This window comes from Serinus canaria, chromosome Z (genome assembly GCF_022539315.1).
Source record: "Serinus canaria isolate serCan28SL12 chromosome Z, serCan2020, whole genome shotgun sequence".
Classification (NCBI taxonomy): Eukaryota; Metazoa; Chordata; class Aves; order Passeriformes; family Fringillidae; genus Serinus; species Serinus canaria.
The window spans coordinates 23,393,772-23,420,316 of NC_066343.1; the positions used below are offsets into that span (position 1 = coordinate 23,393,772).

The 26,545-nt window shown below is 40.9% G+C and overlaps 1 protein-coding gene across 4 annotated transcripts in view; it reads left to right on the forward strand.

Moving 5' to 3' along the window:
* SEMA6A (semaphorin 6A) overlaps positions 1-26,545 on the forward strand; it is a 119,325-nt gene that overhangs the window by 56,883 nt on the left and 35,897 nt on the right. For all 4 annotated transcript variants that reach the window (XM_050986759.1, XM_050986761.1, XM_050986760.1 and 1 more), the window contains exons 4-16: positions 2,839-2,899; positions 4,334-4,396; positions 5,217-5,318; positions 8,034-8,124; positions 11,560-11,679; positions 12,737-12,825; positions 13,730-13,947; positions 17,456-17,587; positions 20,923-21,078; positions 22,488-22,664; positions 23,376-23,516; positions 23,605-23,685; positions 25,612-25,670. In XM_050986759.1, coding sequence (XP_050842716.1) covers positions 2,839-2,899; positions 4,334-4,396; positions 5,217-5,318; positions 8,034-8,124; positions 11,560-11,679; positions 12,737-12,825; positions 13,730-13,947; positions 17,456-17,587; positions 20,923-21,078; positions 22,488-22,664; positions 23,376-23,516; positions 23,605-23,685; positions 25,612-25,670 — 1,490 coding nt within the window. The remainder of the gene's footprint in view (positions 1-2,838; positions 2,900-4,333; positions 4,397-5,216; positions 5,319-8,033; positions 8,125-11,559; positions 11,680-12,736; positions 12,826-13,729; positions 13,948-17,455; positions 17,588-20,922; positions 21,079-22,487; positions 22,665-23,375; positions 23,517-23,604; positions 23,686-25,611; positions 25,671-26,545) is intronic.

Consider the following 26,545-nt stretch of genomic DNA (forward strand, 5'->3'; position numbering starts at 1 on the left):
TATTGTCTGAGCGGGCTTGCTAAGGACCGGCTCTGTCATCTTTTTTCTCGTGGGAAGGGTACTCCCTTCCATCTCTCTCTCACTGGCCCACACCCAGACACACACATCCTTTTCTAAGTTTGCTGTGTCTCCTCCTCCCATTGTCTCGTGCAGTGGCAGCTTTTGTTCACATTATCTGCCACCCCTCCTGTGTGTGTGTGAACCAAGAAGCAGGGTATGGGATGGCTCCCTCCTCCTTTGCAGTTATGTGTTTCCAAACCATGCTCCGAGTGCCAAGGGTCGTGCACAGCCAGTGGCATTATTTAAACTCCCTTCCTCGACAAGATTATGCCATGGCAACAAAGCTCAGTTCTGCTGACTGGAGGTGGGAAAAACGGAAGCTCTAGGATTAAGTAAATTTGTGTTAGAATAACTTAATTAGCAGTAAACTGTACACATACCACAGCTAGTAGAAAGTAGGAGTTGGGCAGCAGTGGGAAGAGGAGAATGAGGACAATCCCACATTTTCTGTGATTAGGGAGCCCTCCCCCAAATTTGACAGCTCTTTCACTCTTTATTGACACTGTCAGCAATTGTGCTTCATCTGTGGCCATGAGAAAGTGATATGTAATTTTCCTGATGCTAACCTTCTTTCCAACAATCCCATAACTTAGAATTGGAGTTTCATTTGAACTGTTCCTTGAACCAGATATTCAGTCCTCTAAAGACTCTTTCATTGAGGTGGAACTAAGCAACTCAGCTCTTTCTGAGTAACAGTGCTGTATTTTCTAATTGTCTTGTTGAAAATGAAAAAAATTGTAACCTCTGGAAAGCAAGGCTGATGAATAAAATCAAGAGCTGTGCAGGAAGAAGGGTTTTAGAGGTCCGCTCGCACCTCATTTGCAATTCAAGAGATATTTCCCCCACTTTTATATAGCAGGAGTGACAGCAACAGAGAGTAATGCACATAAAAAGGGAACCATGACGTAATCTATGAAGCTGATATTGTGCTAATAGGTAATTTTATTCCAGAACCAACCCTGACCACAGCTCTGTTACTGAAGTCAGGCAAATAATAAATCGAAGTATTAAACCAATCTTGTAAGTAAATGACAGCTCTGGTTTTAGAGTCTGGAGGAGAAGAAAACCCATCAACTCTTCAATTTGGTATCTTACAAAGCACACAGCCTCATGCTCCATAGGAGACAAATTTTCAAAGCCGGTTGCCTACCACAATACTGTCTCTTTTCTTCACCTGAGAGAAATGTTGTTTGTTTCTCTTGTAGCAGTATTCTGTGTTTGCCTTAGTTAAAGAGACTAGCACTGTTTCCCAAAACCCAATAAATGTGAAGCTAACCTTGAGAGCAGGGATTTCTAAAATGGAAAGAGTCTGTATTCTGCATTCAGCAGACCTTCCAGTGCTGTGGCTCAAACTTCAGCTGCACAGCTTTTTGCATGTTGAAAAACTTTCAATTTTATTTCAAGGAAAATTGAGGTCTTGGTCCCAATTTAATGTGCTGGTTACTACAGCTTTGTGGGTTGGTGGGTTTTTTCAGCTTTTGGGTTCTATACAGAGCTGTCCTTTTTCTCAGCTTACATGGAAGAGAATGCCTAAAAATATCTCTTTACCTAATTAGCTGTGTCTATTTCCTCTTTCTAAGAAGAGATTGGCAGCTAATTGTAGAGAGGGACAGGTTCTCATGAAAATAGGAAAGTAAACGTAAGAAAAAAAGTGTGAACTTTTTTCAGTGAAATATTTTACAGTTTAGTTTGGCCAGCAGCGTGTGAAGAAAAGAATAATTTCTGGGAATAGTTTTGTGCCTTTTGTCTACCATATTGTCAGTCAAATTGTAACAACTAATGTTGACAGGGAGAGGAGGAGGAGAGGAGAGAGAGGAGAGGAGAGCGAGGAGAGGAGAGGAGAGGAGAGGAGAGGAAGGAGAGGAGAGGAGAGGAGAGGAGAGGAGAGGAGAGGAGAGGAGAGGAGGAGGAGAGGAGAGGAGAGGAGAGGAGAGGAGAGGAGAGGAGAGGAGAGGAGAGGAGAGGAGAGGAGAGGAGAGGAGAGGAGAGGAGAGAGAGGAGAGGAGGGGGAGGGGAGGGGAGGGGAGGGGAGGGGAGGGGAGGGGAGGGGAGGGAGGGGAGGGGAGGGGGGGATGGGATGGGGAGGGGAGGGGAGGGGAGGGGAGGGGAAGGGGAGGGGAGGGGGGGAGGGGAGGGGAGGGGAGGGGGAGGGGAGGGGGGGGAGGGAGGGGAGGGAGGGAGGGAGAGGGGAGGGGAGGGGAGGGGAGGGGAGGGGAGGGGAGGGGAGGGGAGGGAGGGGAGGGGAGGGGAGGGGAGGGAGGGGAGGGGAGGGAGGGAAAAAGGAAAAGGAAAAGGAAAAGGAAAAGGAAAAGGAAAAGGAAAAAAGGCTGGGGAAAGGGAAGGAAAACTTTAAATGGCTCAATGTGGCGCAGTGACATCTAGCCCAGGAATCTGGCAAAGAGTGCCTAAAAGCTATTGCATCTGATTTCAGGATACAGAAAAACATCTGCATGCTAGATTGTGGCATCTGCTGTAGGACTGATAGGGCAGAAATCATGTGAGACTCATCTACTTTCCCAAATCTCATTTGTTCAAATAATTGCTTTTGGGAAAGAATCTTACTTTGAAGTTTTGTAGCACTTTCCCTTTTTTCTCTTAATGGGAAGACAGACAGTTTATATGTGAAAATGCTTTTGTGGGAGAAGCAGGAGATGCTGCCAGTAATGTCTTCTGGTAAGACCTGTGATTTTTTAAAAATGGATTATGTATTATCTTGTGATAGAAATAATTCTGTCTGACCATTCCATTTGACTTTGTATTCTTTGCTTTTGTTTACAGGGACCATATTTATACTGTTGATATGGACACATCACATACAGAAGAAATTTATTTTAGCAAAGTAAGTAGCTTTTATCATCACCCAGAAACCAAGGACACTAGAACAGCTTCAAATAAATAGGATGATAACATTGTTTTAAAGAACTTGCCAGCACTGCTGTAAAACTGTAATAAGCAAGTAAAATTGCATTGCTAATCATATTTGTGGAGAGCTAGAAAAGCAGTCATGTCCTCTGTGAATTTCTGATAAGTGGTTTAGCTGGGCTGATAAGCAATCTGTACTGAAATATGGTGAGGTCCCCAGTGGAACATCTGTCAAACATCTATTCATTTACATGCAGCAGTTTTCTATAACAGCTATACTGTCCCAATTAAGTCTACTGAAACTTTTGTCATAAAAAGCAAGTTACATATTTTCACGTGCACAAATTTTTTTCACTTGTGCAAGAACTGACTAAATAAAATCTTACTATAACGTCACTTTGTAGATGTATTCGCTTTATCTCCATGGGAAGTTACAGTCAAACAAAGAATCTGCATTAATGTATTATATATTAACACTAACATACTGAAAATAATCTCCCTTCAGCTCATTTGCATTGGGTTCATGTTGTGTAACATATATTAAACACAGCCTTGTTCTGACAGAAGATCATAAAAACTTGGGTGTTGGATTAATTCCACTGGAGGAGGGGACAGTGCTTCATTTCAAAGAGTGAGGGCACAAGCTTACAGTGGAAATGAACATTCATGGTTACTCTTTCAGCTTGGACCCCCTCCATGAATGCACAGTGCCTCAGTTTACTGATCAGGAACACTGTCAGAACTATCTCGGCAATAGTGTCTGAGGTGATGCCATATTAGGCCATGTGTTTTTTAAGAAAGCTTTATTATAATTAATAAGGCTTCCACATTTGACCATTTTTGAAACTCATCTCAAAAAAAAAAAACAAAAACTGGCTGGTATTTAGCTGTAAATGTTCTAGAGGAAGAGTGTTAGCAGATAAAGTCAGCAGTGTCTTGACAGGTGAAAAACTCCTGGAGTTTGTTAGCTGAATTGAACTGGTAAGAATTACCTGAATTTTATTTCTTTCCAGATCTAAAATGTTCTCTTTGAGAATGTATATTTCATTTAGAATCCAGTGAAGGTTCATAAATTACAGTTCTGATTTGTAGAGCAATATCAGTTAAAAGAAGACAACATCTACTGCTTTTAAGAAAAGGACACATTTTTCAAAGTTGGCCTGTTGTTGAATTCTGTTAAAGTAAGAGGGATGAATTTCCAGTTTCATGAATTGGAGGCAAAACAAAGTTAAATGAACGATCCACACCACTAAACTTCCACTGTTGTGCTGAATTAATCATGGAGAAAGAGTGCAGGAAGCTTTCAATAAATGTATGTTCAAAAGCTAATCTCCCTTACGGGACTTCTACTTTTGAAATCAAACGTAGAAAACCTCTGAGTTCTAATTGATTTCTTTCTTTATTCTTGCAGAAATTGACATGGAAATCTAGACAAGCTGATGTAGACACATGCAGAATGAAGGGAAAACATAAGGTAGGCAATTTTCATTTCTTCTGCAGCTGCCACTTTAGTTTAGTTGCATCACTGTTATCTCAGGCTGCTATCTGTGATGTGGAATGGATCGTGCCATTCACTTCTTACCCGTAATTGCTTTTCCGATCATCTTACTGAAGGCTTTAATTTGCAAAAAACAGTTCACTTTGAATGTGATAAAATATTAGGACTGAAATATTTAAGGCATGGAGCACATCACAATGCTTCGTGTACCAGTTTTGCTTACCATGGCTTCAAAAGCCAAGTACTGCTGTCCATCCCCCTGTGGGAATTTATTGAGAAGTTCAGGTAGAGCATCAGAAAACATGAATGTGGGGCTGTAGAAGGACTGTTTCTCACACCAGTTTCACCCTCCCATAATCTATGACTGGCACAAGTATTATCATAATTACGTGCAGATTCTTTGATTCTTTACATCTACTTCCCCTTCTAGTTACAGAAGCTTTATGACAACACTTTGTAGTGGGGATGTCACTGACAGTGACACGGGTGACAAAATCAGATTTTTCACTCTTTTGGAAAGCAGCAGTTTTGAAACAAAATTCACCTTTGTCAACAACAGCAAGCTAGGAGCTACAATATGAATGCTTTATCTTCAGCTCTTTGTAATTTTTAAGCCACTAGAATATAAATTAATTATAAATTGCTCATTGTTTGTTAAACATAGTCAAAATAAGGCCAGAGTATCACAGTGGGTACCAGCTAATTTAATTTTAAACCTGTGAAATATCACTGCTTAGAAATGAAAACAGATACTCAGAATGCAGTAGTTGAAATAGTTTTTATTCTTTTTCTACAGGATGAATGTCATAACTTTATTAAGGTTCTCCTAAAAAGAAATGAGGATACACTGTTTATCTGTGGAACAAATGCATTCAACCCTTCTTGCAGGAACTACAAGGTATGTAACCTGTTTGTAGAATTTAACTTATGCCTTGTCTTTTGGCTGGATTTATTGTGACTATGTTGGCTGCAGCATGAGACTGTCCTTCACCTGTGCACCATTCAGCTCTGAAGCATTTGTCCTGATTTGTTTCAGTGCTACTGAGTTCAATGTTGATTGGATTTCCAAGAAAATCTCAAACTGAGTACCTAGTTCTTTGCCACTCCTGCACTTCAAGAGTATTACCACATTGCATTGCCCCGCATAGGTACAGGGTCCTTCAGATCCCTGCTGGGGCTGTAGTCCCTCCTCAGAAAGTTCCTCAGCTTGTCACTGACACTCACATCAAGTCATAGACTAATATTGGGGGTTACTGCTGAGCAGCATGTTCTAAAATTTCTGTTCTAGTGTTCTCAATCATAAAACCAGTTCTGAAGATGCCTGGGGGCATAGCAAGCAAAACCTGAGTTCCCTGTGAGCTCCCCCAGACAGGGATGCTGTGGAGATCCTATGGCATTTTGTGCTGTGGGAGTGATAGAACAGCAAATCTCCTCAAGGAGCAGTACAGCAGGACAGAGAAGCATTCCTCACTTGCTGGGGATCTGCAAAGCCAAAACATTATCTAGATCAGTGTAGAAATTCTGCTGGTCCCTGCACACTTGACATTAATGCCCTGAAGCCAATTTATTCCTTTGGCATAGTGTATCTCAGTAGTCTTCATTCCAATAGGCCCCACTTATTGAAATATTTCCCATTTTCTTAGGCTTTCACCATTATATTCTGGTATAACTCCCACCAGTGCATGTCTCTGGAGTAGCTTTGAAATTAATTTATTTAGGCATTTGACATCCAGACTCTGCTTTTCTAGGCACTGTTATGTCCCACAGGTAATTTCTCATCTGTTTTTCTGGAAAAATAAAATTTAGTTTTACTAATGCTGCTCCTGACAAAATCACAACTGTCATTCAGGTTTTGGGTTCAGAGTTATTGTAAAAAAGCAGAATAAAGATGTTACGAGCCAGGAAAACTCCTTCCTTAATGGTATTCACTGTGATTGGTGCTCTTCCTTGATTTTTGTGTGGTGATGCTTTACCTTATTTAGCCACTATAATGGCTGCAGTTTAGAAAACACAGGAGAGAAGTGCAGGGTTCCAATCTGTGGAGGAAGAACCAAATTTGAGTAAGAATACAAGCCTGTGTCATGGTAACTGTGAGGTACCACTGTTAACAGCTGTTTATTTTATTCTTTCTTTCCCTGTCTGCTCCTAATATGCAATGGAGCTTCTTGATCAATGGGCTGTATTTATTCTTCTACTACAGTTTGTAATTTTTAAACTCTGAATTCCATTAATGAGGCTAACAAATCTCAGCCAGTCTCCTTGTGTGGAAGTTGTCCTTTAGATACAGTTATAGATTTCTTTGGCATCTTGATGTGAGGCAGATAAATGTCCTCCTCCCCCTACTCCAGAGCTTTCATCCCCTGTGATGTAGGGCTGGATAGTGATCCCTCTGGCAGTCTTCAGAAGGCCTCTGCAACACCTGCCCTGGCTTTTCCTCCATGTATTCCTTCATTACAGAGTGCCAAACAGAAGCAGGGCTGTCCCTCAAGCCTGCCAGTGGTTGTGAAGATGAGCCCAGGGTGTGGAGCTTGGTGCAGGAAACTTTGTTCGGGAGTCTAACTCATTTCCTCTCACTATCATGTGAAAGTTTTTCAGCCTTTAAGTAAATGCAGCTGACTCCCCTCGGAGTGGATTTTGGCAGGAAGGATACATGACAGAAAGCAAATGGTCCCAAATAATCCACTGAAGGACTTGGAAGCTGTAACATACAAATTAAAAGTTTATTTAAGTGGATGGTGCTGTGTGGGTTATTTGTCCTGCTCTTGAACCTTTCCTGTATGTGATCTATAGAGTGTGAGCTGGACAAGTTGCCTGAATATGCTGCAAAGGTTCTTATTCCCAAAATACTGTAGTATAAGCATCTTAAAGGGGTAACAGGTGTACAAATCTCCCTTAGCTCACCAAACCTCCTTGAACTTCATGTAAGTCAATCTCAATATTTGTGTCATTATCAGTGCCCAGGGTGAATTTATTTCCCAGGAGTTACATATAGGCCTTAGAATTTACAATTCCTGCACAGATTAATTCTGGTGTGATGGTAAGAGGATTCTCTGTGACACAGACTCAACTGGTATAGTAAGACCTGAAGAGCATCTTTCTGAATATGCAAATCAAGGAAGAGAGCACCACTGTTGAGACTAGAGCAGAAGGACTTCTGGACTTGGGAGAGAAAAATGCACACAGAGATAATTGTCCTAGTGTTGTTTCTTCTGAATGCTGTGGTTTGCAGTCTTTTCTGTGTATAAGAGCTCTTCTGTTGGGTCACTGGTGAGGATAAATTTTGGAGCCTTGCCAAAACCACAGACCACATAGCCTGCTCCATTTCAAAACAAAACTTGTGTGCAGATAAAATATAGACTTCAGTAAAATGTGTCAGGCTGAGCATTATTAGCTCCAAAAGAATGCCTGACTTACTGGACATACTTTTTTCAGGCTCATTTTATTTAATGCCATGATTTTTTGTCAAGTTTTTACTTCATGGTCCAGGAGTAAAGTTAGAGAAAGGGCCTTCTCCTGTGCCCAGAAAAAAAGTAACACTGTCATAAGCTTCATCCTGGCTAAGAAGTTTTGTTTCTTTATTTCTCTGTCTGAGGAGATCCCTTTGATTTTTCAGATGGATACCTTGGACTATCTGGAAGAGGAATTCAGTGGAATGGCCAGATGCCCCTATGATGCAAAGCATGCCAATGTTGCACTGTTTGCAGGTAAAGTGACAGAGATAAACTTTTTACTTTCTGTCCTGCAGCCCAGGCTTGGTGTAACACTGTGCCTCTTGCTTAAGCTCAGAATCCCTAAAAGGTGTCAAAGGGAGTAAACAATGACTAAAAAGAGGGGGCATAAGGAAATCCCTAGCAAAAAACCCGCCTTCCCTTCTCTGAAATTACCTTCACTGTCATCAACATTGCAATAAGCCTCAGTTTCCTGGATCAATATTTCAGTATTTCCTGTATTCTTGATAATATGGCTAGTGTGAGGCACCATTTTTGGCTGCATTCAGCTTCTGTGAACGTCAAAGGAAGTCAAGGCTTGTGTAAGCTTTAATTAGGATTAAGCAGGATATGCTCATTAACAACTCTAAGCCTAAGCTAACATTCATAATAAAAGGAAGTTACGGAAAATGCTGTGGCATGCCCTTTTCTAGATCTAGAAGGAAAGGGAAGGTGATTTTTTATTATTTTAAGCTGAAAACATCTTACTATGGACTTACCAGCTGCTGTAGACAAAAGGAGAGAAGTGTATTAGCTAGTGGTGATTTCTGCTGCATGCAGCAGAATAGAGTTAATAATTATTAATTCATTAATTAATTATTATCTATTAATCAGAATAGTTAATTCTGATTTCTACTGCAATAGTTAGAAAAAGTGAGATCTTATAAATGGGGTTAATTTTGTCTGTTGATTGTGTGGTATTTTTGTATATCTCGTCAGGAATTCCTGGTTAAATTATTTCTTTATTGAACTTCTCTTAGTGTGAACCCTGCTGATCTTTTCTTAGATCTGGCTGTTTGATAGGTGGTGAAAATAATAAAAAACATCCTCCATGATAATGTGAGTCCTCTTCAACAGGGGTGATGCTATAAAACAGAGCCTGGGTGGTCACATGGAAATAACCAAACTATTCCTCTGAAGATTTAAGAATGTACAAGTATTTCAGCCATTCTCAAACAAGTCTGTAGCCAAAGGGCTCTATTATGCACTACCAGGTTTGAGGTATCATCTGCCTCACAAAGGAGAGATTTTGTAACCTGTTTATTTTTTTGTTTTTTGGGTTTGATTGGGTTTTTTTGGTTTTTTTTTTTTTTGTTTTTTCTGGGTTGTTTTTTTTTTTTTTTTTTTTGGTTTTGGTTTTTTTTTTTTTTTTTTGTTTTTAACTTTTTATAGTGCAAACAAGTGGTCCTTTTGTTTCAAGAATACAGATGATGAAAGTGGTAGTATTTGATTTCTTAATTACAGTCATGGGCAGGAATATACAGTAGAAATTCTCTTAACTGTAGCAAGTAACTAATAAAGCATGGAAATAGAGAAACCCCTTCAAAGAAATATTTTTCCCATGTATCTCACACTCCCTATCCTTCGTGCAGCCTGAATGACCTTTCAGAAGGGTCTTTCTCAATGTATTGGCCAAGAAAGGGTTTACGGCCAACCTGTTGTAAACATTCGCTTTGAATGCAGCTGAAGTTCAGAAAGATGGCTCCAAATTTGTCACTGAAGAAATCCTTGAATTATTTGAAAATAAAGAGAATATTTATAGAAATGATCATACTCCTTCAGGGTGATTCAAAATAAATTTGATACAGTTCAAAGACGTATTTGTAGAATACACCTTGTAAAACTGCTAGCTTCAGAACATCACTGTTATATGTGTCTTACGTATCAATACCCATGCTAACTTTTCAGAGTGCAATGAAAAGCAGTTTCAGAACAGTTTAGGGCACTAATCCAAGTCATCTGAGTTTGTTGGATGCTCTTTCACGAGTATGGCTCTTCTCGCAGCCTGTAGCTATTACAGCTGATATGTGCGAATTGTGGTTGGTCACAGGAACTTGGCAGGAAAGAAAATAAGAGTGTGGTTGTATAAACATGAGTTCAGACATCCATATCTAAATAACTGAGCTTTTTATTCTATTTTAAATTGGGGAGGGGGGCACATGTAATAATTATTTTTTCTGTTTTGCTAAGAAAAAATGATCATTCTTAAGTAGCCAAATAAGGACAAGAATTGCATGAGTCAGAACAAAGCATACAGTATTGCTAATAAAAAACAGTCTAAATTTTAAATCTGGGGCTGAAATTCACAGACTCACAGAGTTTCTAGGGTTGGAAGGGAGCTCTGGAAATCATCCAGCCCAATCCGTCCTGCCAAGGCAGGGTCACCTACAGCAGGACACAGGAATGTGTCCAAGCGGGGCTTGAATGCCTCCAGAGAGGGAGACTCCATATCCTCCAGGGGAAGGCTGTTACAGTGCTCTGCCCCCCTCAATGTAAAGAAGTGCTTCTCATGTTGAGGAAAGCTCTTGAGCTTCACTTTATGGCCATTGGTCCTCATCCTGTCGCAGGACACCACTGAGAAGAGTCTAGCAACCTCCTCTTGGCAACCGCCTTTCAGATAGTTGTATGCATCAATGAGAGATTCCCTCTCAGTTGTAAACAAAGTCTGAAAGTATAATGAGGAGAGCTTGACCAATAGAAGCCTCTCTGTTTTGTCCTGGGAATGTCCTCAGTGCTGGTGCCTTCAAGGCACCAACATAATCTCTGTCAAACAAGATGTAGACAATTCTGAATTTTATGCAGACACAATAGAGAAACAGTGTTGTTTTGTGTGCTCATGCTGCACCACTTGTGCTTCCAGCAGACATCGTGTTCCAAGATCTATCTCACACATGAAAACAGTCCTGTACAGTTACCATGACCTGCAAACAAAGTAGACAACATATAAAATTACAAAATGTTGCTGAACCTTGTGTTTTTATGTCCTTATAGTTTTGTATGTTTTGGTTGTCCTTGGGGTGCCATTTTGTAGGCCCTTTCTTATCACTTGTCTTCCATTCTTTAAGAGAGAGGAATGCATAATTCTTATGGGAAATGCCTAAAATGCCTGCTAGAAAAGAAATATTGATGGACAATGCTCCTTCATCTCTTTTCATTCCTGTTTCAGCAGGGCTCCCAGCATGTTATTTAATTTTTTGTTAGTGATCTTTGGCAGGGCAGAAGCGCTCTCAAGGGGAGAAATTTTCATAAGTATCAATTAGCTGACAGTCTTCAAGCCCTGTCTGGTTTGCACTCCCAGTTAAAACTAGCAGTTCTGTTATATTTGTTTTGCTGACATACCTAAGCAGAATTTCTGAGCACTGAGCTAGTGACATGTGACTGGATAGGGTAATTCAGTATGACATACCTAAACTGAAGAAGAATTGTTCCATAAGGTTATTTTCTTCCACACCATCCCTCTGAAATTACCATTCTTCAAAGCCGTGAGTTGCTTGTTCACTACTCAGTTCCATTTACCTAGCTGGATTTTTTTCCTTCCTTCAGTGTTCCTAATGGTTTTGTTTCCCCTTCTCATCTGACTGGTGAGATGAGAAGCAATTATACTATTTCTAATGCTCCTCCCCCCTGGTTTCTTCTTTCCTTCCTCCCCAGAGGGAAAGCTGTATTCTGCCACAGTGACCGACTTCCTTGCGATAGACGCGGTCATATACCGGAGCCTGGGAGACAGCCCAACCCTACGGACAGTTAAACATGACTCCAAGTGGTTGAAAGGTAGACAAACAAACAAGGCAAAAAAAGCAGCATCTCTGATGAGAGTCTTGGTTTTCTGACAGACCTCTTTGTCATTTCATTTCACCAATACTTTCTGGCAGAAAGAGAAAGTAGATTACATCTCTTGCTTACTCTGATCTGTTTATCTCTTTCACTCCTCTCCTAACCCCAAGTTCCTGGATTTGACAGAAGCTGTGAGCTGGGTAGATCAGAATATATATTCCAGTGAGCTTTCCAAGCTGAAATCCCCCAGTTTACCTCTGTTGGATGGAAAAGTTGGAGCTTGCAGGGCTCTGTGTGCTTGGGCTGTGTTTGAAAATATTCCTGCCGCAGCACTGTTAGGTAACAATCAAGGCTTTATGAAGTATAAAAGGTTTGTCCTGTAATGCTAAGATTCATTAATGAAACTAAAATTATGGGAATATTACACAAAGCCTTTCTGTTACAGTTCTTAAGGATTGTACTGCTGCCATTGAATTAGGCAATTTTTGTGCTCTAAATGGTCTCATTGTTAAGGATTGTGCTGTTTAGCTTCATGTAGGTGTTGAGAATTGTTAGCATTTGGAGTGATTTTAACAGAGAGCAAAGCCGTAGTTTCAAGTCTTTTTCTGCATGCAGAAATGTTTTGCCAGGTGTCAACTTTAGCTGTCCCACTTTGCTTGCTGCTACAGACACGTGTGGGCAGAAACAGTTACGTGGTTTGTTATTCCCTCAGCTCACAGCCTGCATGCCATAAAGAGCAGTGCTTGGACCCCTCAGGCATACAGTTATAAATGCCTGTTTACCTTTCCTCTTACTCCATGCAGGGCAGACATATTAGTGGCAGAGACTTAACTAGCCTGCAGTGATGTTCTACAGACTTGTTCCCAGCTCTCCTGTCCCCAGACAGTGATTCTTCTGCAGCAGTGATTGCTTGTTCTGAAAACTGATCAAGTTTGTCAAGCACAGACATTTCACCCCTGGATGATAAGTGTGAATGTGTTTGGCTTCTCTTTGCATTCTGTGTCCTGTACATGGTGCCTAAATCAGGTGTCTTGGGTTGCTGTTTTTTTCCTAGAGCCGTACTTTGTTCAGGCAGTTGACTATGGCAATTACATATACTTCTTCTTCCGGGAAATAGCAGTGGAGTACAACAGCATGGGAAAGGTAAGGGCAAAAACACTGCCTTGAATGACTTTGTCAGATTGAGGAGGAGGAAAATTTATGCTATTCTTGGACCAATGCTGTTATGAGTGACCTTGAAATGAGAACCATAAATCATGATGACAAGGTCAGCATTTTGAGAAGATTCCTATTGCTCAAGCCAAAAGGTTGGCTGGAGTGAAACATTGCACTGTCTTGAAAGGAAAATATGTAGTTTCTTACAGTGACGGTGTATGCTAGAGTCTCTTTTCTGAAATTACAGAAAACACAAGGCTAATGTAGTTAGTTCAACACAGTAGATAATTGTTAAAAACAGATTCCAAAGCAGGATGAAATTTTTCTGTAAGAAATATGAATTAGGGTGCTAAGTAAACAAGGGTAGGAATTTTGTGATCTGCCATTCTGCAAAGAATAATTAAACACTTTCTTAGTATTTTTGCTAATTTCACAATAGCTTTCTGACTAAGCAGTCAGAAAAGCTGACCAAGGTCACAAAGGTGGAGAGCAGGAATAAAAGCCCAGCAAGATTTGCATAGTTTTTAAGTGCTGAAAACACAAGAATGGGAGCAGCAGTGTGGGTTGCAGGGATTGTGAATATGAAATGTGCTTTTGTTTGGGGAAATAGAAAGCTAAGCAGTCTGTATGGAAATGAGTTTTATATGGGTTGAGAACAGATCTCCTGAAGGATTTATGGCTGTGTAGTAAATACCACAGTCTTATCTTACATTGCACACTGTTCCAAAGCTTAATTTTTTCTGTTTCTTATTTGTCACAGATTATAGAAAAGTGGTATTAAATTAGCACCTTGCTGTGTTATTCCAAATGTTTTAAAAGCAGTATTCCAACGAAGACTTTGGGTCAAGCAAACATTTCATTTTCTCCATTATTTTCGCTCTATTCCTTCTAGGTAGTTTTCCCAAGGGTGGCCCAGGTTTGCAAAAATGACATGGGAGGATCTCAGAGAGTGCTGGAAAAACAGTGGACTTCCTTTCTCAAGGCTCGGTTGAACTGCTCAGTTCCTGGCGACTCGCATTTTTACTTCAACATACTGCAGTCGGTTACAGATGTTATCCATTTCAATGGCCGGGATGTTGTTCTAGCAACATTCTCCACTCCATATAATAGGTAATAGCCACAATAACCTTCTACCTTCTATTTCCTTTATGTTTTGCTTTTCACTGCAGTTCCTTTTTACTTTATGCAAGCACAAGAAGTGGTTGCTTGTACAACATAATTATTATGTACCTTGCACTCACCGATAGTTTGTGTTCAATTTTAAGGCACCCTGGTATTGCTTACTTCATATCTGATAACTTAGGGTGGGTTACAGCCATTTGCTACCTGGACGCATTCCTCGGACGTACTTTTCCTTACAAGGGAATAGTTCATACCAGCAAGCCACCAAGAAGTGCTGCAGTGTGTAACTTGCAGATTATTATTGCAAAGAGAACATACAGTATTTTTTTCCTCACAAAAAAATGACTGTGTCTGTCCTGTCTGTAGCTAAACCTCCAAGAACCATGTTATCTCCTCCTTTTTGTTTTATGCATCTCTGGTGACTTTTGCATTGATCTTTGACCCTGCATTGACCCTGCTGCCCCCTGACTCTCCTGGGAGAACCAAGGTCTTGCTGGCTGGAAAGAAGGGTCCCCAGAACACCTATTTCATTGTTTGCGTGGTTATCAAAAAGCATCAATTCATCTGTAGAGATTTTATTACTGTTACACATTTTAGCATGTTTCTCTGGAAGTTATTTTAGCATGTTTCTCTGGAAGTTATTAGAAGAGTAACTGTATCTAATTATTAAGACCTCCCAAAGAAGTTAAAAAAATAGTGGCTTCCTAATTAAAAAATATATCGCAGTTTCACAGATAACTTAAAAAGGAATTTTATTATTGAAATTCATTTAGTTTTGCTGTACCCTTGCCACTTGTCAAAACCTGACCTCAGCAAGGTCATTCACAGAACTGACTTCAAATGAGAGTAAGCCTGGACCTGTAATGTAAAATCACTGCTTTTGACATCAAAACAATAGGAACTGCAATGGAATAATTATGCCACCAACAGGGAATACAAGCTTAAGTTAAGATGATGTCTTTTAATGCAATCTGGCTTAATAAATACAGGTGAACAAACAGAGATTCAACATCAGAAAATAGATTGTATCTTGCAATTATCTCAAAATTGAGATTGTACTCCCACTCTACTAGTATTTCCAGTGGTGTGTCATGAATAATTCTTTTCCTTAAGTCTTGCATTTTAGAATCTAAGTACTTGGTATAAAAAGCAAAATACTGTTTTAGAGGCTGCAGGTTTTGCCAGACATGGAATATGACAGGAAGGCATGTATTCTTGGGCACAGCTTTTTAGCAGACCTGGCAGCCAGGAGGGCCAGGTGTGTCCTGGGGTGCATCAGGGACAGCATCTCCAGCCAAGCAAGGCAGGGAATTGTCCCAGTCTGCTCTGCTCTGGGGCAGCCTGACCTCGAGTGAGGTGAGGCAGTTTTGGGTACCACAATATTAGAAGGATCTAAAGGTATCAGAGACCATTCAAAGGAGAGCAATGAAGGTGGTGAAGGACTTGAGGGGAAGCCAAATGAGGAGTGAATGAGGCCACTTGGCTTGTTCAGCCTGGAGGAAGGGAGATTGAACCACAAAGCAGTTCAGAGCTTCCTCATGAGGTGAAGAGGAGGGGCAAGCACCAATCTCTGCTCTCTGGTGGCCTGTAAGAGGACTCAAGGAAGCTGAGTCATAGAGGTTTAGGTTGGATATTAGAAAAAAGTTCTTCACCCAGAGGGATGTTGGGCACTGGAGCAGGCTCCCCAGGGAAGTTACCAAGCCTGACAGACATCAAGGACCATCTGGACAATGCTCTCAGGCACATGGTGTGATTCTTGGGATGTCCTGTGCAGGAGGATTGAACTTCAGTGATCCTTGTGAGTCACTTCCAGTTCAGGATTTTCTGTGATTCTGTAGTTCTATGAAACCTACTTCTGACATAAATGCAGCTCTCATTCCTCCTCCACTAAAGAAAGGTTGAAACAAATACCTTTGTTGTCTAGAACAAAGTTTCCTTCCAAACTGAATTGGAAGAGATTCCTCAGTCTAATCAGAGGTCACTCAGGTAGTAACTAGAGTTGAGTTGTAGTCCAGTAGTTCAGAGGTGGCTTGGACCCCCTTGGCTGTGACCCACAGTGCCCCATCCTCACCACTGCATTGTACTACAGACCTGCAATCTGCCACCCTCAAGAGTAAAAGACATTGCAGTCTTTTGAGCACACCAATGCCTCCATCCATGAGTAGCTGTGTTGAGCACTTGCAGTTGTGTGTAACACACCTTAAGATTTTATCATTGGTTTTCGTCTTTAAGACTTAATAATGTGCAAAATATTCTAGCTGGAGTGGGTCTTGAGCTGTCTTTTAGGATGAGGTCCTCTGTGTGGCCAAATACACCCTTGACCATCTCTTACATCAACATATATATGGCTGCCTCCATTTTAAACTCCTGCTGTGCAGAATCAGATTAATATTGAGCTTTGCAGTTTCCTTCTTTATAAAAAGATAAATCTGTGGAAATCGAAATAAAACTACTGTACTGTCTCTCAACTTGTTTTCTTCAGTAAAAAGCATTTTGAAATTGTTTACTATTCAAATGTTTTTTTTTCTATCAGTTTATATACCTTTAGGAGTTTAGCTTAATCCTCTGTAACAGTATTATAGTTCCTGCATTTTTTCTTTGATGTATAATAACCTACTAGCTAAGAGCAGGATTGAAAGCCTCAGCCAGCTGGGTTCATGCTGTTCACCCAATAAAATCAAGTGGTGGGAGTCAGACACAAATACAGTAGTTCATGTACAAAATAAAAAAGAAATAGGCGATAAATGAATATTTCATGCTTCTGAGTGACTGATCATGCTAAAGCCCCATGCCTTTTAGAAAGTATGTAGGGAAGAAATTAACTGTGTGTGGACAATACTGTTGTGCAGTTGCATTTGAGTATCCAAAAAGCTGAAATTTGCAATGTTGTGATCTTAAAGTAATATCAAATTTGTTTCTATAAGTTCTTTGCATTTCATTGAGTAGAGCAAACTCCTGAGCATAGTTAACTCCTTTTCATTGGGAACACTTCATGAATATCAGGCTGCAGGAGCACGAATGAATTACATGTAAAAGCCAGGCAAGTGGCACATTGCAGCATGCTTCCAGTTTTATTAGAACCCACTTCTGAATTATCTGCACTTTGTTTTTTTAGGCATGGGAGGGACTACAAGAGGTGGTGCTCAGAGATGTTATGACTTAGAAGACCTTAAATATCTGAGTAATGGTTCTGAATGATACTGGCATGATACTCTTCATGCATTGCCAGTGATAGCCAAAGTTTCACCAATTCTTTCCCTTTTTCAAGATTATCGCATTTACTTCTTTCTGTAGAAACTTTGAATAAAATTCTCTTGGCAAGAGCTGCCTGCTGATTGGTATTCAGGCTTTTCCAAGGGGCTGGCTTTTCCTGTTAATTGCAGGTTCAGAGTTCAGTGTTGAGTAAAGGAAGGCTTCTATAGAGCATATTTTTCACTCAAGGTTTTATGCATAACTGCAGAATGAGTAACAATTTCTGGGAAATGTCACTTTGCAGCATCCCTGGCTCTGCAGTCTGTGCCTATGACATGCTTGACATTGCCAATGTATTTACTGGGAGATTCAAAGAACAAAAGTCTCCAGACTCCACATGGACACCAGTTCCTGATGAACGAGTGCCCAAGCCCAGGTATGTTTCATGTTTAGTGATATTGTTCAGTTCCTTCATGCAGGCTACAGAGGCTTTTTAATATTCTGAACGGCCTTGTAAGGTCGATACAATTATGCATGATACAATTATGCATGTTGAAACAATAAAGTAAAAGTTGAGTTGAGTTTGGATCTAAACTCTGCAATAGTGATTTTTCCACTTAAATGAGATTTGTGTAACATATATCAGGCCAGCATCAGATCAACTTGGTCAGAATAATCACTTAAGAGTGGTGTGAGTTACACAGTTGTTGCAAATTGGTTCAGTGACAGATATATCTCATTACAAGGCCTGTGCCAGTTCTGCAGTTTGCTGTTCTATGATTAACATGCAGTTTAAGTGCCACGGTGGATGATTTATGGAGAGCAAAAAAAGAGCATTCCACCAAACTGGAGATTCTGTTTACCTCATTCCTCCTATGAATTGTTTTCCCCACTTCTACATGTTTGCATGCATCTCTACTACCTTCTTCATATTTCTTACAAGTACCCTTTCAAACAAGTTGCTGTTGACAGACACTTGTTAGCTCATTGACACCAATGGCATTTTGCTGTGAGATACTGAGATGCATATAGATAAATCAAATTCATTTATCTCACTTAAGCTTTACCACTCTATTGCATGTTTTACATTGCTTGTGATAGCTTAAATAATTTCAAAAGAAAAAAACATCTGAAGTACTCAGGGCAGTGTTGAACACCTCAATATAAGAAGAATATAAAGCTGTTGGGAGTTTCCAAAGGAGGGCTACAAAGATGTTGAAGGGCTTAGAGGGAAAACCATGCGAGGACTGGCTGAGGCCTCTTGGCTTGCTTGAAGAAAAGGAGGCTTGAGGGGAGATGTCATCACAACCTACAACTTCCTCATGAGGGAAGGAGGAAGGGCAGACACTGATATCTTCTCTGTGGTTACCAGTGACAGGACACAGGGGAATGGCCTGAAGTTGTCTGGGGAGGTTTGGGTTGGACATTAGGAAAAGGTTCTTCACCCAGGGAAGTAATTTGGTGCTGGAACTTGGGCTCAGGAAAGTGGTCACAGCACCAGTCCAACAGAGCTCAAGAAGCTTTTGGACAACACTCTCATGGCACTTGGTGTGATTCTTGAGGTGTCCTGTGTGGGGCCAGGAGCTGGACTTCAGTGATCTTTGTGGTTTGGTTCTAGCTCATGATATTATATAAGTTTATGAAGTTCCATGGTGGACACTGAGCTTCTTCCTAATGCATCACGTTTTGGATTTGCCAAGTGTAGTATTACTTGTAATACTACATGTATTGTAGTATTGTACTACATGTGTTGTCTGTATTCTGAAGTTGTCATTCAAGAGAAGAGCTTGGAGGTGACTGGAAAATCTGGTAAATTCTGTGTCTGTTTTCAGTCTGAGCCTTAGTAATGCAGCTTCTTGCAGTGTTGCAGGATTTTCTTCTTTATTTTGCAGTGTTTCAAACAAGTCGTTAACACAATGGTCTGCCTTGGGGGTGCAAGGCTGCATGATGATTCCAAGGTTATTTGTTTGGATCTTACTGAGATATATTGGCAGAGAAGGGGAAAAGAAGAAGGAGAAAGTGCGAAAGAAAAACAGAAAGTTGCATTACAAGTTTGGGATGAGCCATTAGCAGGCTAACTTTTATGATGAAGATGGGATAATATTATTCTTTCTAAGCCTGAAGGACATAATGTGAAGTGAATTGTGAACAGTATTTCATGTAATATTTCGCAATCAATCTGCTTAATAGAAATAATCACTACTTCTAGCTCATGCTGAAGTACATGACAGGCACCTTTGAAATAAGGTCATTTTTGTCTGGGTTTCTTGGTATGATGCAGAAACATTACTGCCCCTATTGATCCTAACATTACTCAGAAAACTACCAGAGCCCTTCTGAGGTGTCATTTCCTTGTTTGGCCAGACAGCAGGTTTGCTGGGATTTATGTTGACTTGACTAAACTGATTTTGAGATTAAAACAGGATTAATCCAATCATGCTGTTAGGATTTAGGAGTAAATAGGCCTCCAGATTAGATACACAGGAATCGTAGACACCACAGTGACAGAAGGTGCCAGGCTGTTCCCTCGAGTTCTCTGGGAATGTTGTCTCATGGGTCAATGCCATTGCAAGGACCTAGGAAACCAGTCATGCCCTTGATTTTTCCTTCTCTCCATCTGTTGCTAGTTCTACATGCAATTACAAGACAGCTAAAGTATTTTGGATATGAAGAGGCAAGAGTACACACTGTCTGCATATAATGTTCCTTGCTCAACTATTGTGGGACCAGACTTGTTGACACAGCTAGTTCCTTTGTGTCCAGTGCTACCTTACCACACAAGATTTATTTACCTAATATTTGAATATTTATCTAAATCTGAGCAACACAGATGATAGGACCAGTCCTGTATTTTGTTCAAGTTGACATTACTCTTGATGTCAACACCTTTACCCACAACAGAGTAGATGAAAATTGGAGGATGCAATGTGTTTATGAGTGAGTGGTCCATCTTTCATCTTCCCATCTCACACTAGCCCAAAGGTTTGAAAAGTCACTGTGCTCTGGAAAATGAGATCAAATAGGCCTTATCTTAAAGAAAATGACCTACACAATATTAACAAGCAAAACATTTTGTTGATTCTTTGAGATGGTCTGTCCAGGCAAGAAGATTGCACTACGTCGTAGGAGCAGGTAGATTTTAGAAATAGCATGAGCAGATTTGCATTTAAGTCATTAAAGAATGGCAGATAGCTTTTCAGAGAAAGTTCTCAATGAGCTACCATTCTTAAATCATCTCATCCAAACTGATCAAAGGATAAAAACCATGTTTACATGAATGCTATTCGGTTTGTCTTCTTCAATAATCTGTTTTCTATCAGATGTGACTAAAAGAAGCATTTTTTCATACCTGTAAAAAAAAATTAACTTCCTACTGCATTATAGGGATTTCTTTTATTCCAGGACAGAGCAGTCAATTGGGCATGTTACAGATCTGAAACACCTGTGCGATTGGGAAGCATCAAGTCAAATGCACACATGCTGTGATTACATTCCATATGAATGGATGAATTACAAAAGTGTGTGTGTAGTGCTCCTGATGAAAAAATGGCTGTGTGCTCATAAGTGACACATGAAATCCTTTTGAATGGAGGACAGAGCAGGATTTTAGGCTTCCCCTGAAGTGCTGAACAAGTCCACCACACTTACCGATCCAAGTAGAGGTTGAACTCCTGTAAATCACATCATATTTCAATGAGAGCTTCATCACAAAAGGAAGCTTGCCCTCTATGTCAAATAAGTTTTCTGGCTCTACTGTCTTGTTTTATATAGGCCTGGTTGCTGTGCTGGCTCTACATCATTAGAAAAATATGTAACATCTAATGAGTTCCCAGATGATACTCTGAACTTCATCAAAACACATCCCCTGATGGATGAGGCTGTACCTTCCATTGTCAACCGGCCCTGGTTCCTGAGAACAATGGTCAGGTACGTGCACCAAGTGAGCTCCTGTCTGCATCGTAGCTTCAAGTTGTGCTAATAGCCTCGCTTCAAATACCTCCAACTCTGTACATGTCCTCGGTGTCCTGGGCATGAATCCAGCTAGGAATGGTGGCAGAGCTGAGCAGATGCTGCGGAACTCCCTGAGGAGCTTTCGAGATAGGAAAGATCTGAGTCTTTTCCAACCGTGCTGTGCTGAAACCGGATGTTGTAGGAAATGCTGTGCGGTGAAGGCTTAATCGCCTTTTGGCTTATGGGTCAGTGTTTGAGATGGCTTGGTAAAAACTTCAGGCAAGGATCAGCAGACCACTCAGGAATATGACTGCACAGGATACAAACACATCTGCCAGGATATGTTCACAGGATATGTAGATGTCTGTCAGGTTATGTACTGGTAAGCTTTAGGGTTTGCAGAAGTGTATAGGGCAGAAGTAATCACATAATCTGCGTCCTTTCTATGGCAACAAGAAAAAATAATAACAGATTGAACAAAGACTCATAAATCAGCAAGTGTTAAATACACCATCCCCTTCCTATCAAAATACATTCCCACTGTCTGCTGTGGTCATTATACCACTTATCTGCCCTGCAGCAGTGAACAGAATAATGTGACTAACTTTTGCCTTATTTTCCTCTCTTCCCCCAAACAAAGGTAGAATATTGTGTTGGGCACTTAGCTCTGTGGAAGGATCTGATTTCTTTTCAGTAATGTATCTCATGTCAGGTTTTTCTGTCATGTTCTGTACCTCTAACCAAAGACGAGAGTAGCAAGCTCCACAGAGTGCTTCCCTTTGATAGGCAGTACCATCCAACTGGTGCCAAACCACCAGTATACTTGTTTTCAATAAATTGTGTCACCCCAAGGTTTGACTTCACCTCAGGACTTAACTTGCTTGCTGGTGGCCATGTGACTATTTTTAGTGAGGTAAAATGGTGTTTAGCGTCTTACTCTTGCACTGACACAGCTTTTCCTGACAAAACAAGTTGAACCTAGTTCAACTGCTTTTAATGTGTCAGAGCTCGAAATTTTAAAAACAATTCACTGTGCTGATTCTCTATCCCTGTCTGAAGAAATCACCAGGCTTTTGGAAGGATAATTCCTAAATGCCCTCAGGCTCCTAGCACCCCTTCAGCTTTCTGAACTTCTAGACACTTCTGAACTTCTGGACACTTCTGCTGGCTATTGGATGTGTGGGTATGCAAACACATGAAAATTCCCCAGCATCTGGGAAGCCAAATTGGTACAGTCTGTGTGGATTTATAGTCACATAGGAAAAGTGCTTTAGGGTTGCTAGAAATCTACCATACAGTTATCTGACATGAAGAAAGTGATTAAATAAATGACAACTTTGTGATTATCTCTGTGATTTATCTCTGAAAATGCTCTATTGTTGTAGGTATCGGCTGACCAAAATTGCTGTTGACTCTGCTGCTGGGCCATATCAGAACTATACCGTGGTTTTCTTGGGGTCAGAGAAGGGAATCATCCTGAAGTTCTTGGCACGGACAGGAAACACTGGTTTCCTAAATGACAGCCTTTTCCTGGAGGAGATCAATGTTTACAATCCTGAAAAGTGTGTATCTGATTCTTTGTACTCATGTATGGGTGACTTTGAACTTCTGATTTCCCAGAGAATAACTTATCCCATGGAAACGGAAGTGGTTAGAGAAGCCAAGTTTTTTTGGTGGTTTTAAATTGTTTAGGGAGGGGATGTCTGCTTATCAGTCTCTACACTGCAATAAGATTTTTTTATCCAGTCTGTGTAGAAAATAGACCATCCTATGCAGCAGCTAATGGATAATTAAAAGTGAAGTTCTGGAAAGGGAGATTAATTTTCTAATCCTATAAAAAAAACTGATTCCTCTCCAAATAACTCAACAAGCAGCAAGCTAGTCTCCAAGGGAAATTTTCCACATTTCAGTCTTCCTCAAATATGCCTAAGGGGGCTTTGAAGTAAGCCATAATCATGCAGAAATTTCAGCTACTTTGAGTGCTGGAGAAGAATAAACACAAAAGCGAAGGGCCATCAGAAGCTTGTCTGATGTGCTGTCACTCCCAAATTCCTAACTACCCCATGCATTTTTAATGCTTGCTTATATGTCTGTCCATATTTTAAGTGGCTATTGTGTGTTTTTTCCCTGACTTGTTCAATTCCACCTTTATTACGGATTTTTTGGCGGAAGCTTTTTGCAATCTTATTTTGAAGCCTGGGGGACAATTAGGGTTTCCCCTGACTTCCCAGCAGAGCCCACTCATAACCACATCCCACTTTTACCCAAATCAGGTGCAGCTATGACGGCATGGAGGACAAACGGATCATGGGCATGCAGCTGGACAAGCCCAGCAGCGCCCTGTACATCGCCTTCTCCACCTGTGTCATCAAGGTTCCCCTGGGGCGCTGCGAGCGTCACGGCAAATGCAAAAAGTACGTGCTTTGTGGTGGCTGTCAGGGGCCAGGGCGATGGGCAAGCTGCAGCCCTCCTGAATGCCACCTTGTGCTCTTCTCTCCCAAGGGCCTGCATAGCATCCCGGGACCCGTACTGCGGATGGGTGAAAGAGAGCGGGGTGTGCACACAGCTGGTCCTTGGCTCCAAGTGAGTAAGGGCTCTGGCTGGATGGGCCATGAAGCTCTGGCGGTGGTGCCAGGCAGTCTTGGGCCAAGCTATTTGAAACATGAGGCTTTTAGAGAGGGAAAAATGTGGGAAGTGGTTGTTTCTATCTTATTTGCATTCACCTCCGAAATGTCTCACAAATTTTTTTGATGTGAACAGTCAGCTGACTGGTAGCTGCTGAAAGAGGAGGAAGAAGAAAATGAAAGAGCTGTATTAAGGTTTGTGTATTATTGAAAGGAGTGAATTGGATGGATACGTCTGGACCAGCCTACACTGGAGCCATCACAGCTGATTAAAGAGGCAATAGAATCCAAATTAAATTACTGAAGTAATTTGTCCACTGAAAACAAAACCAGTCCTTCTAATTTACTGTGCATTACTAAGAGGAATAACAGAGCACAGTAAGGCCTTAAAACAGATTTAGAGAAGTGCTGGATCTCCCTTTGCTTAACAGTAGAATTTAATTATTTTATGATAATGAAAGTCTGTGACGGTTACAGGGAGCAAACCCACTTCAGAGCACATTTCATAGCCACTTCTGACACACCACATGACTTCCCACTCGGAGCTATCAGCTATACTCCCTCATGGTAGTAGTGGAAGTCACAGAAGCACAGAGCCTTGACAGCCCTACATCTGACACCACTTAACCCTGCTTCTCTACAGGTCCTCACTATATAATGGACAAATTACAATCCCTGTGCTTCTGTCTTGTTCTAATTTGCTGATATTCACCATCTGCTGGGGATGCTGTAGCTGTATGTGTCCGTATATGCTTGACTACAAAAGTGTAGGCTGTTCCTGATTTGACATTTGGTAGCATAGTGTTAAAATGTACCTGTGTACATTTCAGGTACATACATTCCATATCAGGTTTTTCGTCACTCCAAAAAGTGCTTGAGGCTTCTTCAACTTCCATAGCAAGTTGTAGGGGACTTCCATACCTCAGTTTTTAGAGCAGCTCCCACTTTCATCAATAGATCCATCAAGACAGAGGCTATGTAGCTTGCAGTGATGAAGTCCAAAAGTGAGCAAGGCAGCCAGTGTTCTGTCCAGCACTTAGGAAGGGGGTCCAGATCAGCTGTGAAGGTACCTGGTGAAGTTCTAAGCTAGCCAACAGGAGGCAGAGATGTTAGTCATCCTCCAGGAGAAGATGACAGTATAGCAGATGTTTTAAGAACACAGAATTAGAATGAGTTGTCTGCAAGGGTAATTATGCCCCAAGGGCAGGATCCTAATATAGGCTAGGGCTTGTATTTGGAAGTTTTCCAAGGTTCTTGTCATTCACCTTTGACCACACAAGAAGCTGGAAGAACAGCTTCAATAGTTATCCAAAATCACAGCGAGAGCTTGGGAGTATAAGCTGAGCACGTCAGCTAGAAAAGCACATGAGTGTTTGTCAGTAGAGCTCCTGAGGTAAAAGAAATACCTCTTGTGGGATGGATCTTATGCCTTGAGCCTCATGGTGTGCTGTACCTAAGGGATTGCTGAAATTCAGGCTTTTTTCTCAAGCACAGTGCCTGCCCAATGGGTTGCCTTCCTTCTCACCCCAAAGTGCCAGTGCACCTGACCCACTCTGCACAGGCTAACGTGGGGTTACAGGTGCTTCTGATAACATCATCTATTTAACAGTTTAAAAAATGCAAGTCTTTTCTTCCCCTGGTAACGAGGCATGCTGTGGGTTTTTAAAATGTAAGGGAAAAGTATCATCAGAAGCCAAGAAATTATTAAGCAATCATGAATAACTCAAGTGTGTATGTTGCAGTTTTTCAGCCTTTGAGTGGAATTTCCAAAGAAATAGCCAGTTTCACAGCAGGGATTTATTTCAATTGAACAGGTGATAATTTCTTTCTGGTTATGCCTATGACTTTTGTTATTCATACTGTTTTGTTTCCTTCTATTATTTAGACTGGCATTTGAACAGGACATAGAACGTGGCAACACAGATGGCCTGGGTGACTGCCAAAGTAAGCAAACTTTTACCTCTGTTTACCATGTGTCACAGTATCCTTCTGAATGCCTTAAATCACCATGACCTGTCAGGCATTCTTTTGTAGCAACATAAGCCACAACAGGGACAGCAAGGTAGCTAATGGTGCAGGTTCAGAAGAAGTGTTGTTTAAATGTGTTTGAGGAAAATAGCCCAGTTCATGTGATTTATACAAACACTGGACTTCAGAGTGGTTGCATAATGAGAAAAGCTCAGCTCTAGAGGATATTGATTACAGCAATAACATAATAAATTGGGGTCATTTTCTTCATTAGCCCTGGTGGTTGGGTTGTTTATGTAAATGTACAGAAGTGGCTTGGTTTCTTGGTGTAGTCTGTGACTTGGACTACATTCCCATGCAGCACAGTGAGACAGGGAAATATATCTTCAGCTTTGGATCCGGATCAAGAAATGACTGCTGCTTAGTTTGTGAATCTTAAGGAATTTTACATACAGTCTGGACAACTTCATAGAATTAAGGGTCAGGTACTAGTGGCACTGCCTAAGAAATTTTAATGGTAAACCTTAAGTACTGACAGCATGAGCTGGAAGCTTAAACAGTCTTTAAACATTTACTGTTTTGTACTGAAATGCTTAAAAGTGCATAGCTTGCACTGCATGCAAAGAAACCTTGCTGATTTCTGAGCCTTCAGGAACACCAACATCTGTGTTCAGGACAGCTCTTGTTCCAAATGTTCTCACCAAGGTTGGTTTGATTCTGAGCTCCAAATACTATTTATAAATCTCATGAAATCAAGACTCTCATTCTTTTCAGTGTAATTTGCACTGATGCAATAAAGCTGAGGAATCAATGTACAGAGAGAGTCATTACTTCTACAACACAGAGAAAAA